Here is a 16,538-nt window from a genome sequence, read left to right as displayed (position 1 = left end):
ATATATATGTCTCTTCTAGTTAAAAAAATTGTTCCACGTGGGAAAGGAAGGCCAATATGTAAAATGTGTGATCTAAATATTCAATATTACCCTATTTTGAAAGAAAAAAAATCCTTTTATTTTGTATATTTCTCCTATTCATTATTTTATTTTATTTTCTTCTTTGGGAAGCTTCTTAAAATCACCCACAAGTCAAATAAAGAGTGGAAAAGAAAGACCTCACCTAATTGGTCACTAGTCAACTTTGAGTTAGTGGTGGCACCTCCCAATTTGATAAAATTGGACCATTTTTTACTCAACAAACTTGGTGGTAAATTACCAACTTTAATTATTTTATTTATCATTATGCCCCTACCCACTTATTAAAAATATGATTGTTGGTACCATGCAGGACAAGAACAAGTTATACCAATTATTCTTCTATGCCACTTGTTAATAGTCGCTGAGTCGAGCTCGTCACACATAGTTAATCTATTATGATTTACGTATCTCATGTAGTTTACAAGTTATTATATGAGAGCATAGATTCGCACAGTGCAAGTATAGTCTATACAGTTGATTGCGAGTTCTTTTATTAGTAAAGCAAAAAAAAAAAAAAATTATTCCCCTATTGGACGAAAAAATGGTCTAATTAGTTAATCCATGAATAATAATTGATGTGGACGGCTATGCTAATAATATATAAAAATTTATTTTCACAGATGGGTTTTTTTTTTCTTTCAAATTTATTCAAGTTTAATTATTGATGTTTGTTAAATAGATTGTTATATTTATTATTCTAATTGGTAATTTCACTAATTGGATGGAAGGAATCTTACTTTTGTATGGTCCCAAATTTGTTATTGGTGTAAGAAAGGCTGGAATGACAAAATTCAAGATAGATTGTCCCCTCCCTCCAATCGAATCTTGATTTTATTATAAGAACTAGGATAAATTACAAAAATCCCCCAAAACTTAGCCTAAATTACCAAAATCCCCCTTATGTTTTTTCATTCTTACACCAATCCCCTTATGGTGTGAAATTTGACATAATCTTTTTAATTCTAGGGAATGCTCTTAATAAAACTCGATCAACAGCTAGTCAGGAGGGTTTTGATAATTACTGATAGGGGTGTTTTTCGTAATTTAACCAAAGTTCAAGGGGTTATTCGTTATTTGCCGTAATGAAATTTGGCCCACGAATTGATTTAATATTACCATTAGGTCCTGGTCCTGGATCTGCAAAATTAGCTTCAAAATATTCATACTTAAATATGAAAGAACAAAAAAAAAAAAGCTGATCTAAGAATAAATAACTGATGAGAACCCTATACAGCATATTACTGCTTTGGTTTTTTTCACCTCATTTTGCAAGCCTTCAAAATTTGAGCCATTTCTTCTCTTTATCCTTTCTAGCAACTGCGTTCGATGTAGACGCGTGCGCCACCTCAGCATCCGCCAGTGCCTTTCGAGTTTCGTTCAGCTTCCTCATAGCAGCATCGTAAACCGCCTTCTCTTTCCTGTTCCGATTCACCATCTCTTCCAATTTATCACATTGGAATCTCAAAGTCTTTACCTCCTCTTCGTAAGCAAGTAGGGCCCACCTGTCCTCTTTCTTCTCCTCCACATTCCCCTTATTCTGCTGCTTCTTAACCGAACCCCCTCCATTTATCGAACCTTTACCATGCATCGCTAGTCGAGTGTTGATAAGTGAAAAAACATCCTTCGATTCTCCTTCTTCTTCAGCAGCTTTAGCTGCTGCTGCTAACTTCTTATCACGTTTTCTCTTACCACCTCGTGTACGTTTCTTCACACGGGCCACATTGTTTTCTTGGTTTCCTTGATTTTTTACAGCTCGATCGAGAGATTGCTTAGGTGGCAGAACCTTCACAGAGATGGGATTTAATATTCCTTGTCCAGTTACACCTAAACCCATTCCTTCACGATAGCCCATATTCGCCATCATCTTCGAAGCAATGCCTCGAGTGTGATTCTCCCACGTGGCGAAAATGGCGGTTTCCGTTTGTACCCCTCTCTGTGAGTTTGTGCTCTCGAGAAACCCTAATCCTTGAGAGAAGTCTTCTTCTTCGGAGTCACTAGAATTAGAATCAGAACTTGTGCAAGTATCATCTTCTTCGTTCACTTCGGCGTATTCAGACAAGGTAATGGATTCAGTTCCAAGCTTTAATGAAGTTCCATCGTAACGAAAAACGACCTCCCCCTGTCTGAGTTTCTCGTCCCATGATGCCAGCTCAGCTTCTCTCCAGATCCCCGCTTCGCGATCTGGTAAAGCCCAGATGCTGGACCCCACCAGAGACTGCTCCCATGTTGTAGGAATGTATTCTTTTAAGGAAGATAATGGGACATCAATGCCTGAAAAAAACAGTAAGTAAAATGACACCAGTTAGGTTGTAAGTACTGTAATCACACCAGTCAATAAAAAATATTGAGTAAATAAATTATATGTATTTCATCAAGACACACAATACACAAATAGGGAAAAAAACAAGAAAAGACAAAATCGAGGAATAGAGAAAGTGTATCGAATGGCTAGAGTCCGAATTTGTTCTGGTTTGAGACATACCATGTAATAAGCGGCAATTATTACCAAATCGACACCGTTGCTGTAGAGAGAACTTGCACATCTGCACTAGGGTGGTCTAGTATTAGTGAGAGAATCGGATAAAACCAGCTTTCTCATGCATAATGAAAATCAAAGTGAATGAAGATTAAACACACACCGAGCCATAAGAATAGTGGAATTCTAGAAAGTAGTTTTGAGGTTACTGACTGAAACAGAAAAAGATATATGGATATTGGATATAATTAGTACAAATTATAGATAGTGGGTAGCATAAGGGATTGGAAATGTGAGGTAAAATCAATTTGTTGTTTCAATTGCAACTGCCATTGCAAAAATCTTTATCCGGGAGTTCTGGAATCTAATTTCAAGAAATGTTCAGTCGTCAAAAAGCACTACTAGAATTTTAGACAAACCGTCAAGATGATTCAAGTAGTGCATGTGCCAATGCATATCTAGAGAGAGAAGAAGAATTCAGCTTAAAAAACTGTTAAATCCAACCAAAATTTCACGTAAATAATACCTCGAGCAGATTTCGCCTGTCATAACTCAAAGATTTTCAGGCGCATAATCAGTAGTCAACTACTGCGAAAATCCCGGCATGAAACTGAGATATATTACGGAACTACAGATTAAAAAAATATCACCTTCCATTGATCAATCTTATGCCAAGTTCCCAACTAGCCAACTCAAAGATTTACGAAGAAATCAGTTTAAAACTTATCATCTTCCCTTGATCAGTTTTATGTATAAAAGTTGAATTAACTGAGATCGTAGATTTAATAGAAAAAGAACTACTGATATATAAAGGAAGTAATAAACAGAAGGATCAAGAACTGAAATAAGATTAAGAAAAGTTAACCCACCAACATGCTTTCAGACGTTGGATTAAGAAAGGTTATCTTTGCCGATTCAGAACCTTCCAAACCAACAACGAGCCCATTGTACCACCTTCCATCAGTATGGCGGAATCTACATTTTGAGCCGACGGAATATTCCTCATCCACCAATGGTTCAGCTTCATTATCTCTTGGATCCAGAAGATCCACTTTGACATCATTAGAACTCAACGAACCTTCCAAAATAGAATCCGCCTCTCTCAACAATCTCGATTTTTTCAATTGAAAAAGGCCCTCCTCAGCATCTTTTATGGACTGAATAAGCTCAACATGAACCTATACAATACGTAACGTACAAGTTAGAAGAGACACTGAATACGTAACTAAAAGGTACAATTCAGCCTATAAATTTCCATCTCAGCTACACTGAATACGTAACTAAACAGAGAAGTTCTTATTTTATCGTTAAACAAAATGTTAGCACGCCAGATAAGGGCTCGACAACAAACTCATAAATTACTAGTCGTTACTGCACATACACTGCAAATGAGAAAGAATTCTAATTTTAGGTGTTCGATTAATAAAAAAACCGCAAATCAGGTTGCATTAGCACATATAATCATACTTAAAGCATCATGGTAAGATCAACAGCAACCTTACGAATTACACTACGAAGTACTCACCATTCGACATACATCGAAAACAAAAATCTCAAGCAAGTTGGCCCAAGAATTAAAGTAAATGCACAAAATTAAGCTTCAATTGGAATCCCCCCTTAGGTTAAAAGCTGGAAATTCGCGAACAGACAAACCAAAAATTGAAAAAATTTAATATTACCCACGATAAATATGAAATATGGTAAACAATTCATAATCAATCGCAACGCAATAAATCACGAAAATAAATAAATAACATATGTATGCACAGATTGAAGGGAAGCATTACGTACAGAAATAAGTTCGGCGTTAGAGGGGTCGGAGGAGAGAGCATCGTTGACGGCGGAGAGAGAATCCTTCTGCTCTTGGAGTTGGAATTGGAGCTCATCTTCCACAACCCTCTCTTCCTCTTCATCCGCCATTGTTAACCCACCGAGTATACTGTGCGCCCTCCCACAATGTGTAAGAAGTAAGCGCTTTTCAGTTAAATGAAAGAAAAAATAAAACAGCGATTTATGCAGATTGGTTGCCCCAATTTTACAAAAATGCCCATTTTATTTAAATAATTACAATTACTACCCCGTATATGTATTAAGAAAGCTAATAATAAATAGGGTAAATTACGGCCAACCCCTGAGATACAATCACCTCCTTCAATTATATATTGTCTTACACGTAATTTGTCCTAATAAATATTGATTTTATAAAGAAAAAACAAAAAAAATATATTATAACCAAATTACCCTTCCACTTCCAACTAATTCTCTTTTTGTTAATTACTCTCCACTTGTGAGAATAAATATTTTATAGAATTTAGGAATTATATAACAAGAATATATAATATTAATCGATGCAACGTTCGTATTTTAGTTTTACGGTATTCTAAAGTATATGGTCGAATCTAACCACACTAGGCTAACCATGTATGACAAGTTCAACCCGACCTAGCGACCGTTAGGCTAGATAATTCGAACCTGAATTTAACCACATCAGGCTAACCATGTATAACAAGTTCAGATTGACTTAGCAACCGCTGGCAAAATAATTCGAACTTGGGTCAATTGACACAAACTCACATGCTCCAATCGACAGGTCATCAATTGCGGAACAGATCTCAACCTTCAATGTACTAAGTACGAACCACATTATAAACCGTTCATGAATTCGGAAAATCATCTGAAATACGAAACTAATTTGTATTTTTATTCAATACAAATTCGATTGAAATTCTAACAAAATGATCCAATTATTTGTGTCAAATTGCGATTTCCGATGGTACAATTTGTTACAATGTCAAAAAAAAAAAAAAAAAGAGTCATCAATAACTGGAAATATTTGGATTTACAGCAACAACGATCGATCACTTGTTCGAAATAAATCAAAACAATGAAACTATATACCTATATATACATACAAAAGTTGCAGTATATATGTAATGATCAAAAAACGGTGAATATCAAATTCAGCATCGATAAAGCATATATACTCGCGTACACACTCCCTTATTTGGTATCAATCGGGGGCTCTCCCAGCCACTTTGCACGAAAGCCGGTTCCTTTGCAATCAGAACAGCACGCAGAACCCTAATAAATAAATAAAACATGGAATAAAAAAAAAAAAAAGATATTTCAAGAATCGGAATCGTAATAATAATAATAATAATAATAATATCTCAACTGATTAAGTTTACCTTTCCGGAGCAGATAACGCATGTAGTGTTTCTAGAAGGTACTTGGCACAGCATGTTATCGCCGAGAATGAAGAAACCAGTTCCACTGCACCATTTGCATTCCACGTGCCCCTTCGATTCGCACGAAGAACATGCAACGGGCCTAGGTTGCTGCGCATTTTTAAGACAAATATTTTATTTATGTCAGAAAATTTAAAAGCAGTGTTTGGTAGGGTTAATCCTTAAAATGTCAGTTAGCCAATTATACAGTTTTCGACTGTCTTGATCGATCGATTGTCGACGACACTATTCAGTCCTGTCTTAACAATACTCGTAAAATTACACCATGCGTGTACAATGTACATTTGATCCTTTTTTTTCTGATGGATAGTTAACAGATTAATTTCACCTAACGAAGAATACATCTTCATTTAGCAAAACAAGAAACTCAAGGTATGGAATAAATTGCCGATGAAAATCCCGACTGATAAAGTTAAGAATACATCTGCATTTGCTTGATTCGGCTTCACAGCTTCAAGCAAGCTCCTAATACCGAATATATTTCATACATCTCAACTATTCAACATATCATAGTTACGAGTCTTCGTATTCAGAATCTCGGTCGAACAATTTTTTTCAAGAAACCTTTGGTTCAAGACTGATATTAATAATAATACATCACAAACACGGGTTCGTCTCTCGTCCAACAGCTCATCAGCACATATTGTGGATAAAGCATAAATCTCCAAAATAATAATTTCCCGATTACACGGGTTGCTATGTGGTCACTCTAAGTGATCTGGTCTAACAAATTGTAACGAGTTTCGATTTACTTCCGATTCTATAAGTACATGTGTGCAGTGGAGCACCGAATACTCAAATGAAAATTGATATTATGAAATTCTCATCTTCTCCACCGTCGAAATCGAGAAATCGAAACCGTAAAATCGTAACAACCAGATACTTGGAGGTCCAAGCTCAAATTCAATGAGCAAACTAATTTTACAATTTATCACTGAAATCCAACATAATCAAATGAACACGAATTTTTCAACCATTCAACAGGGAAACCCATTAAACACTTGCCCTAAAAAAAATTAATAAATAAAAAAAAAAAAAAAAAAAAAGGAGAGAGAAAGTACCTGAGAAATCAACCAAGCACGTTCCATTCGTTGAAGAAAATTAGGGTTCCCACAAGACTCCACCTTTGAAGCTCTTACACAAACCCTCTTCGCCCTCATCAATTCCACCTTTTTCGGCTGCATCACAAACAAGTTACTCGGTCTACAGCAAAAACAACAGCTACTCGACATTTCTAATATCTTCAATTACTTTTTTTGCCCCCAAAATTACGGAATTGTGAATTTTATGGAGAACAAGGGTTCGTCAAAATTTCGAATTGGGTCAGCGTAATTACCAAAACGGAGATATTTTGGTTGTCAGATTGCGTGTTGTGAGTTTATTTTTGGTGGGAATTTTGTCCTTTTCGTGTACTAATTTTGACAATTTCTTGTGGCGCAGACGATTTTTTTGCTGAAACTTCAGTCGGGTTTACGAGCAAGAAGTGAAGATAAAAATCTCGGACCGGCCGCGGCCGGTTGACAAAAACCGGATCCTGGATATTGGACTGGGCCGAAAGTTAAATTTCGAACGAGCCCTCATCAATTAAAAAATTTTAAAGGGCCTTTTCTTAAATATTTTGAAAAATTAAATAATTAGGGTGAGTTTTGAAAATTAATTTTCAATTTGGATTAGAGGTCAAATTGTATAAAATGGATGATAGATTTTTTTTAATTAAATCAAAACTAGCCAATTCGAGAACCCTATGCCGCGAGCACTAGGGGTGGTAAATGAGCTGAACCGGCTCGTGAACTCGATGAGCCGACTCCCTAAAAGCTCGAACTCTCGAACAAGTTCGAACTCGAGACCGAGCCTGATTATAGTTGTTCGACAGCTCGTGAGCCTTTTTACTTATTTGTTTTTTATTTAAATAATATACATAATAATATTTGTTTTAATAATTTATTTTTATTTTTATAGTCATATAAAGAATTTGAGCTGATAAAATAAAAAAATATTAATATAAAAATTAGAAACAAAAAACTAAAAATTAACTAAATGAGGTGAGCTCGATGAATCAACTTGAACTTGAGCTTGAAGCTTGGAAAATGAGAGCTCGAGCTCGAGTTCGAGCTTTTAAAATGGGATACGAGCTTGAGCTTGAGCATGTATATTCTGACGAGCTCGGCTTGTTCGCACCCCTAGCGAGCACTCTAATTAGAATAAACAATCATAATCGTATATTGGTAACATAAAAGCGAGATTTCCGTGGAAATCGCTAGAAAAATGATCGTGACTTTCCTAGGCCTCGCCCTTTAAAGTAAAACAGTCATATCATGATGGCTCAGAGGGCACGTCAAATTAGAATCAAGAAATAAAATATGAACCATAAATATACTTTAATTCACCATGTGTACAATTTATTTTTAATTATGAGTAATATTTAAAAAAAAAAAATTAAAAGATAATTTGGTTTTATGCTAAAACCCATGCATTATACACTTTAACCCACAACCAAACAGCACCTCTCCTCTCTTGGTAGAAGGTTCGATCCTGATTCCCTGAAACAAAAAAATCTCCCCACAGTAAACGACGCCGTTGTGAACAAAAAGAGAAGAGAGAAATATGGACAAGGGCAAAGCTGTAATGGGCTCCGGCCGGCGGTGGGCCGTTGATTTCACCGACAATTCGACGTCGCATTCGTCGCGCGATATCCCCGATCCACCGGGATTCACTCGCGCTTCACAAGAACAGGTAATCTGCGAGCTTTAATTGATTCGATTTTGAGGGTTTTCAAATTTAGAAAAAAAAAAAATTGGGTCTGAACTACTGTTTTTACTTGAATTCTTTGCGTTAGGATGATTCGGCTGTGAGTAAACAGAAGAAAGACGCTGAAGCTAATTGGAAATCCCAGGTATGTTTTATGCGTCTAATTAACCTAATTTTGTATACGATTTGTGCCAGAATGATGTTTGGGGGAAGTTAATTTTATATGATGTGTTCTATGTTAACGATTGGGTCTGATTGCAATTCAATTTTTTTGCTGATTGATTATGTTGATAGTAAGATGTATGATGGTTATACATAATGTAATTTAAGCAGCTATGTTAAATTAAAGGAAGAAAAAAAAAATGTCTATTTACCTTCAGATTGAGTTCATGCTAAAAAATCGAGTCTTGGATAATTTTTTTTATCTCTCTAATAATCGAAATGTTTCGATTGTATGAACAGAAAGCATGGGAAGTTGCACAAGCTCCGTTTAAGAACTTGTTCATGATGGCGTTTATGATGTGGATGGCTGGTAGTACAGTTCATCTGTTTAGCATCGGTATAACTTTTTCGGCTCTTTTGCAGCCCGTTAATGCACTTCGAACGGTTGGGAAAGGTGAGTATCGTTTTTTAAGCTTTGTCTATTTTTCGTTTCTTTTTGAAATTTTCACTCTTTTTCGTTTCTTTAAATATTGATGACTACCATTAATTTTGAATTCCGTAGTTTTTGAGCCATACAAGGACAATAAAGTGGATTTGCTAGGGCCGAAATTAGTGTTTATCGCACTTAATTTGGTAGGCTTAGGATTCGGCGTTTGGAAGGTTGGTTCTCTTACCTTTACTCTGATTTTCTTTTTTTTTTTTATATTTTATAAATTAGTGTTTATTATTGCATAGCTTTTTGAAGCATTTCTGAAATTTTGCGAAAAAAATCGTTTGTTATCGACAGCTCAATACGCTAGGCCTTCTTCCAACTCATGTATCGGATTGGGTTTCATCGTTGCCTCCACCTCAGGTTTGACGTTTGTCTTAAATATCATGGTCCTGAAATTTCATTTATTTGCTTAAAATGTTTGTGGTCTCTTATAATCGAGCAATTTGATGAATCTTTAATTTATATAAATCGAAATGGTGTTGGAGCCAAGTTTCGTTTTACTAAGTGTTTAGATAGAATCTGGATTCCACATCCAGCAAAATTCTTACATAATTATCATGTTTCTTCCCCGAGTTTTTCACATGTTATAGCTTTTTTTACGAGTCTTATCTCCAATAATGCATGCTTGCTAAATTTCATGTCATTTGTTTCAAATTATTACAAATGGATTGTTTATAATTTGAAAACATCTCCAACAACTCTTCGGTTAACAAAATATCACAAGATTTGTGTGTTAACGTAATGTTACGGGTTCTTATTTTTTTTCCTTCGTTTTTTAGGAGGTCGAGTATTCTGGTGGTGGTATTCCGTTCAATTAGCACTTTTTCTCCAGCGAGAATGGGAATTTCTGAAGAAACAGTATTTATTCTTCACATTCGATAAAAAAATCTCCCTTCATATTTCGAAATTTCGTTTTTTTTGTTTATAAGGCCAACGACACTTAGCATTATGTTTTTGGTTTAATTTTTTTTGTAATTCTATATGTGAAGATGCTTATTAATGAGGAAAAATCTTTAGCTCACTGTTTTATTATGCAATAGATTGTTAGTAGCTGAGTTGGATTTTGTTATATATATATTTTTTAATAATAATTCTGGTTGATTTTCACAATTAATATATGATAATTATGGAGCGTGAGAAGGAAAGTTTTGATTCGATGAAATATTCTCTACTTTAGAAAATTGTAATTTTGGTCCTCTATGTTGGCTTATTTAGAAATTTAGTCCTCTAACTTGTCATGTTTCAGTTTTAAATGCAATAACTTTGCAAATATAGTAGTTTTAGTCATATTTTGCATGATTTTTAATTTTATGACGCGCCAAATAAATTTGATGCATTTTACTAATATGGACGTTTGGAAATTGATAAATTCGACATCTAATTATGTGAGATGACACATCTATAAATCAAATTAGAGGAGCATTTATAATTTTTAAGTGTCCACATATATATAAATTTCTGCGAGTTTGTTAGGTACATCATTAAACAACGGCTGAAATTCAAACTTCGAGTGAAATATGACTAAAAGTACTAATTTTGCATAATTATTACATGTAAAATTGAAAAAATCCCTAAAGAGACCAAAATATAGGACCAAAATTATAATTTTCCCTTTTTTAGTTTGTACTCGTTTTGTGCAAAAATGCAGTTTCTGATGAACCACGATTTACTATTTACAAGTCAAGAGACATTGATCGTCTTATTTAAAAAATGTGGACTGTAATTACACAAACGTGAGAGATTTTTTCGTAATTTACTCTATATTTATATTAAAAGAAAAAAGGAAAATGGTTATTTGCTTTTAACTTTATGATAGATAAATCCACAACCGTCCGATCCTCACTCGGCGATGTTTAAATATCTACACGATCGAAAACACACACAAAGACACACTCTCGCGTCTATCCAAAGCTCAACTGCAATAAAAAAAAAATGGAGCTCACTCCCCAGCAGCTGAAAAATTACGACGGCTCCGATTCATCGAAGCCCATCTACGTGGCGATCCGCGGCCGGATCTATGACGTCACCACCGGAAAGTCCTTCTACGGCCCCGGCGGCTCTTACTGCGTGTTCTCCGGCAAGGACGCCAGCCGCGCACTCGCGAAGATGAGCAAGGAAGAAAGCGACGTCGTTCCTTCCCTCGACGGACTCACCGAGAAAGAGATCGGCGTTCTCGACGACTGGGAGAGGAAGTTTCAGGCCAAGTATCCGATCGTCGGCACAGTTGTTGGCAATTAGTGAGTGTTTATTTAGTTTAAAAAAAAATGAAGAAACCCCCAAATTATTAGGGCTTAATATAGATTGATCGATGGGTCAATCAATTAAAAGGAACCCTAAGTGTTCCATTTTATATAACTTGTGTTGTTGTTGTTGTTGTGTGGTTTTGTTGCATGTGGATTTGTATGAATTGAATGAAAAAAAGAGTGGTTATGAACTTTTAGCTATTTCTGCAAATGTGTTTGGTTTCGACGAATAACTGAGGCTAATTTTCTTGAATAGGAACTCTTTTAGGGTTTAATGATTTGGTTTGGATATATGAAGATTGAGATTTTGGGTATTTTCATGTTACATGATTTACAGTGGATAAAATTGTCAGTTTTCTTTAGTTGCATTCTGTAATTCGGAAAATTTCGGAAAATGCTGACTTGGCCTTTTATGAGCATTTGATAATGGGTGAAAACTAAACTCTCGTTAGCTAAGTTAGTTACGTTTATTTGGTCCGTGTTAGCCGGATTACAAGTATGGTAGTGAGTAAAGAATGCAAATATCAATTGTGATTCTGCTTTGAGTATTAGTGTTTCCTCCCCCCCCCCGGGGGTTCCGGTCCTTAGAGAACAGCTTTGTGATTATTCTTGTGTATGCTACCCAGCATCGTAGCATCGTATAGCTTATGCTTATTAGTTGGTGGAAAAAAAAAAAAATTAGCTCGGTGATTGGTGTGCCTTTGTTTCCCCTCTGTTTTCTTGCTCCAAAAGCCGAGATCCCTCGCCCACATGGGTCCGACATCCCCTCTGCTTTCTTGTTTATATGTCGACCGTCCATTATGGAAGATTTACAGAGTCATAATCGGGCATCTGGGCGCCGTTGGACCTGGCCACCGGCCGCCTCAAGCTCACCCTCACCGCCCACGCCCGCACCCTCGCTTCCAGCAAAACCCACACCCGCATTTTCTCCGGCGGCGACGACAAATCCATCAACTGCTGGGATCTCGAGCACAACAAAATTTTCCATTCTTACCACGGCCACCTCAGCGACGTCCACTGCCTCGCCCTCCACCCCACCGTTGATATCCGACTCACCGGAGGCAGAGACGCCACTTAACGGGTTCTCAAGATTCGACTGTGAAATTGTGGGACCTACGAAACGGCAGTGGTAAAGCAACGGCAACTCTCACACACCATAAGAAATCGGTTAGGGCGATGGTGGTTTCGCGCAATAAGGAAGAAGATTTTTTTGCTTCGGTTTCGGCCGACAGTGTTAAAAAGTTTCGGCTGCCGAGAGGGGAGTTCATGCAGAAAACAGTTGTTCAGCTAGGTTTGTTGGATTGCGAAGCTGGTATTTATTCTGTGCCCTTTGATTCGACACATGTTCTTGATCAAATGCGAGTATGGGTGGTTTTGGATTATAATGTTGGTTGTTTTATTAAGGTTAGAAGAAGTCCCGATTAGCATTGTTTCGATATCGATTTTTGCTGTTTAATTACGACAGGTGGCCTTGTCATGCATGTGTAATATTTCGATTTTGATACTGTAATGTAAAGAGTAATTTAGAAACAAAATCACGAAAAATTGCATACTAGCATCTAAGCTAGCACAATGTTTTCCGTATACTATAGCACACAATTTTTGCAAAGAATTGTAAAAAAATTTCAAATCTTTTTTATACATTTTTCCCCACTAAAATATATGTATAGAAGATGTTTAGCTTTATGTAGTCAATAAATTGTTCATCTAAATATTGTTCACTGATTTTTAAATTCGTAAATAAAATCACAGAAACTAGTACAAAATTGAGAATCTTTTACACAAAAAATTAAAAAAAACTAGGGTTTGGAGAACATAAAATTGGGGTGAAAAAGAAAAAAAAAAATTTGGACCATTTCTCGATTTATGCGTGTCATCCTTGCGCAGGGGCCATGCTAATCTTCTCTGTATCGTTCCAATTTTATCGGATGTCCCCGAAGGGACAATCTATACTTGCTAGGCAACTGTATATATAGGTGTGCATATTACCATATTTATTCAATGTGGGATAATATTGAAGGTAAAAGATGCGTGCCCCGTTGGTTTTGTATTTGGGCCTTATTTGTTATTTGGCCCAAAACAAAAGGAAATAAACTCTGGACAAGTTTAATTTCAAGGACGATTCGGCAATTAATTTTTATTTTTAATTTCTTAAAAGGAATTGTTTTCCAATCCGGACAAGGAAAGTAAAACTGATCCTAGTATAGTACCTATCAAATTCTGATTATTATTTGTTCAATTCAATACAACTTGCACTAATTATTTCCTTTTTTTTTTTTAAGACAAATCCTAAACCAAATACAAGATTGTTACCCTTCAAAATTCAAATTAATTCCTTTTACTTCAAGACTCTGTTTCACGCACATCTAAAACCCTTAACCGACCTTCTATATAAACCCCATACTCTCTCCTCTTTTTCATCATCCAAAAGCAGAATCAATCTCACAAAAAAAAAAAATCAAGAATATTTATCAATATTAAAATCCCAAAAGATGGGCAAATCATCGTCCGAAAAACTTCCAACCGACATAGTGTTCGACATTATAAGTCGAACAACGTCTTTGAAAACATTGGACACATGCAAGTCCGTGTGCAAAGAATGGAAACAGCTTATCTACGAATCGAGTTTCATGCCTCTTTACTGCCAAAATACTAAAAACTTGTACGGATATTTCGTCCAAGACGTTCGAAAGTGCAACTACGTATCAATGTTTGTGTGCCTCGACAATAACAATAATAGTAATAATAATAAACTACCGGTTTTAAGGTTGCCTGAGAATACGAGGATATTGGCTTCATGCAATCAAGGGATTTTATGTTGTCTGAAGAAAAGGGACTCTAGCGATTATCAGTACTGCGTCTGCAAACCGGCTACTCAACAATGGCAAGATTTGCCCAAACCTCGACTTGACGATTACACTACCGTTTCGATCGCAATCATGGTTCTCGGGTCGACTCCTCTGCGCTACAAGATTGTCCGATTATCGCGGGATGGCATTATTAAAGAGTATGTTCTCTATATTTTTACCTCTTCTTGTTTCGGTTTTTTTAAATTCTTCGCTGTTATAATTTCATTATTATTATTATTTTATTTCTTTAGGCCTAAGTACTGCACATACTACTGCGAGATATTCGATTCAGAAACACGGGCATGGAGGAAAATACAAGACGTAAACTTGCCGTACCCCGAGTTAATACGCGACTCAGCCCAACCTGTCTCGATCAACAACTCGATCCACTGGCTGACAAACGACAACAACATCCTTAAATTTAACCTAGTACAAGAATCTTTCCATATATTCACTTTGCCAGAACACTTGCACAACACCGACAACAACAGATTATCGAACAAGTTGGTGGAGTACGAGGGAAGGCTCGGATTGGTTTGCACTACCCAAGAAGAAGATAGCAACAACAGCGTTAATATGGAAATATGGTTAACCGACGAAGAAAACGAGTCGAAGATCAATTGGAGGACCAATAGTAAAAAGGTACTTATAAACGACATGGTTGAAAGATATGCTAATCCAGCTGGTATGTACAATGCCGGTATTCTATTCCTGAAGGCTGCTGACGAAGTCGTGTTTTACAAAATTCAAGATCGAAGTTTGATCAATAAGGTGAAGTTGGATAGGCTTAGAGATGCGCGCGAGGTTTTTCAGTTTAGGTCTGATTTCGATCGTGTTGATTTTGGGAAGAGTTAATTAGTTGATTTTAGAACCCTAATTAGTTTTAGACATGACATTCTTGATTTTGTACTTTTGGTATTTCTATAGAGTCGAATCAAATTAGAGATAATTTCCATGACAAATAAGGTTTATCGGAAATAGTAAAGTCGAACACAAGACTAAAACTCGGTAGAAATCAAAACATCCTAAGCCAATCAAAACAACAACATAAACCAGAGTTCGTTCATCCAGAGACTAGACAAGATGAAAATATTACCATTATTTCTTGCCCTAATAAGAGCATTAAACGGTTAGCTAATATATATACGATACAAAAGCATTTGTAGAATAAATGTCAATAACGTGTCAGCTTAAATTGTCGGTGCTTAAAGAAACCCTAACCCCACACAAACCTTAAAAACGAAGATGCCAAAGAAATATTCCGAGACACATTCAATCTAATCGAAAGAGAACATGCCACTAAAAATGAAAAACAAATCAGCAATAAAGATTCCCCTAGACGGAAATTTAAATTGGTTTCAAATCAACGAGAAGAAAATATCGTATACGAACTTGGTAATCATGAGAATACAAGAAACATTACATTATCGAATATCAATGCAATGGCAGATCAAATCGGAGTTCAAAAATCGGGATGCGTTTTTACTATGTTCCGGTTTCCTAATTCAACACTCGTGAATCTACGATTATTTTCGAAAAAACGGATCAAATAAAAAAAACATTCCAAATCAAGATTCATCAAATCAATTGACACAGTATAAATTCTCTCTATTTGACTAAGAAGAGAAAAGCAAATGATCAGTCAACTCAAAAAAAAAACCCTAATCTGCAGAAAAGTAATTGAACACCGGAAGCAAAAAAATACAAAATCAAATTCTTCTTACATCTTCTAATCATCTGCAAATCCGAATATGTTTTTCACTGCTTCACCAAATTTTAGTGCCTTTTCGCTCTTGGAGGCTGCTTCTGAGTTGCTAATTTGTAAATCCAATAAACCTACACAAATTTAAAAAAAAAAAAAAAAAAAAAAAAAAAAAAAACCGGATTAACAGAGATTCGAGAAAAGAAGTATTGATCTCAAAATAGAGAGCACCGACCAAGGCGAGCACGTGGGCAACGATGAGAAGGACGACGAGGAGAGGTACGATGTCGAGAAACCATGGCCGAATCGATGCTTGCTGCTGATTCGCCATTAATTAATTCTTTTTTTTTTTTTTTCTTTTTGACTCCCGCTTTGTATTTACAGTTGTGCAGAAGTAGTCTTAAACCCTTCTATTTGGTGTGTGTGTGTGTGTTTCGTCTTCGTTTGGGGGAAGAAGCTTGAGTTAATTACTTTTAAGCCCTCTCATCAACTAATATTTACATTTCATTTTTAAATTAGGAAGAAAAAAATCATAT

The 16,538-nt window shown here is 36.0% G+C and overlaps 5 protein-coding genes, 1 long non-coding RNA gene and 1 other non-coding gene across 8 annotated transcripts; 3 read left to right on the top strand and 4 right to left on the bottom strand.

Moving 5' to 3' along the window:
• Positions 1-1,169: 1,169 nt before the first annotated feature.
• On the bottom strand, positions 1,170-4,558 carry LOC105967224 (zinc finger (CCCH-type) family protein / D111/G-patch domain-containing protein). 2 transcript variants are annotated; one of them, XM_088818090.1, is made up of 5 exons: positions 4,349-4,558; positions 3,427-3,735; positions 2,564-2,624; positions 1,342-2,352; positions 1,170-1,218 (listed from the first exon to the last, which is right to left on the bottom strand). In XM_088818090.1, exons 1-4 carry the CDS (start codon positions 4,475-4,477, stop codon positions 1,358-1,360), a joined length of 1,494 nt encoding a protein of 497 aa, XP_088674216.1. In that variant the 5' UTR covers positions 4,478-4,558; the 3' UTR covers positions 1,170-1,218; positions 1,342-1,357. The 2 variants fall into 2 exon arrangements, with proteins under 2 accessions (XP_088674216.1, XP_012847276.2); XM_012991822.2 differs by having other exon boundaries at positions 1,170-2,352.
• A 718-nt stretch (positions 4,559-5,276) lies between these two features.
• LOC105967265 (DnaJ/Hsp40 cysteine-rich domain superfamily protein) lies at positions 5,277-7,267 on the bottom strand. Its single transcript, XM_012991867.2, has 3 exons — positions 6,867-7,267; positions 5,746-5,895; positions 5,277-5,638 (listed from the first exon to the last, which is right to left on the bottom strand). Exons 1-3 carry the CDS (start codon positions 7,035-7,037, stop codon positions 5,558-5,560), a joined length of 402 nt encoding a protein of 133 aa, XP_012847321.1. The 5' UTR covers positions 7,038-7,267; the 3' UTR covers positions 5,277-5,557.
• A 934-nt stretch (positions 7,268-8,201) lies between these two features.
• Positions 8,202-10,229, top strand: LOC105967051 (ER membrane protein complex subunit-like protein). Its single transcript, XM_012991614.2, has 6 exons — positions 8,202-8,538; positions 8,642-8,698; positions 9,016-9,169; positions 9,278-9,375; positions 9,503-9,568; positions 9,988-10,229. Exons 1-6 carry the CDS (start codon positions 8,410-8,412, stop codon positions 10,024-10,026), a joined length of 543 nt encoding a protein of 180 aa, XP_012847068.2. The 5' UTR covers positions 8,202-8,409; the 3' UTR covers positions 10,027-10,229.
• Positions 10,230-11,091: 862 nt separating this feature from the next.
• MAPR2 (membrane-associated progesterone binding protein 2) lies at positions 11,092-11,662 on the top strand. Its single transcript, XM_012991855.2, has one exon. It carries the CDS (start codon positions 11,141-11,143, stop codon positions 11,444-11,446), a length of 306 nt encoding a protein of 101 aa, XP_012847309.1. The 5' UTR covers positions 11,092-11,140; the 3' UTR covers positions 11,447-11,662.
• Positions 11,663-13,292: 1,630 nt separating this feature from the next.
• On the bottom strand, positions 13,293-13,395 carry LOC148770817 (U6 spliceosomal RNA). The gene has a single exon (XR_016031455.1). It is a non-coding gene; the product is annotated as a U6 spliceosomal RNA (small nuclear RNA).
• Positions 13,396-13,943: 548 nt separating this feature from the next.
• LOC105967004 (F-box protein At5g49610) lies at positions 13,944-15,410 on the top strand. The gene is made up of 2 exons (XM_012991568.2): positions 13,944-14,458; positions 14,552-15,410. Exons 1-2 carry the CDS (start codon positions 13,944-13,946, stop codon positions 15,153-15,155), a joined length of 1,119 nt encoding a protein of 372 aa, XP_012847022.2. The 3' UTR covers positions 15,156-15,410.
• A 430-nt stretch (positions 15,411-15,840) lies between these two features.
• On the bottom strand, positions 15,841-16,471 carry LOC105967055 (uncharacterized). The gene is made up of 2 exons (XR_001173628.2): positions 16,238-16,471; positions 15,841-16,136 (listed from the first exon to the last, which is right to left on the bottom strand). It is a non-coding gene; the product is annotated as an uncharacterized LOC105967055 (long non-coding RNA).
• Positions 16,472-16,538: the final 67 nt, after the last annotated feature.

The sequence above is a fragment of the Erythranthe guttata genome, chromosome 5, assembly GCF_056151865.1.
Source record: "Erythranthe guttata isolate IM_541 chromosome 5, IM_541, whole genome shotgun sequence".
NCBI classification, from domain to species: Eukaryota; Viridiplantae; Streptophyta; class Magnoliopsida; order Lamiales; family Phrymaceae; genus Erythranthe; species Erythranthe guttata.
Note: the sequence above shows the minus strand (reverse complement) of the source record. Positions and strands in the feature narration are given on the sequence as shown.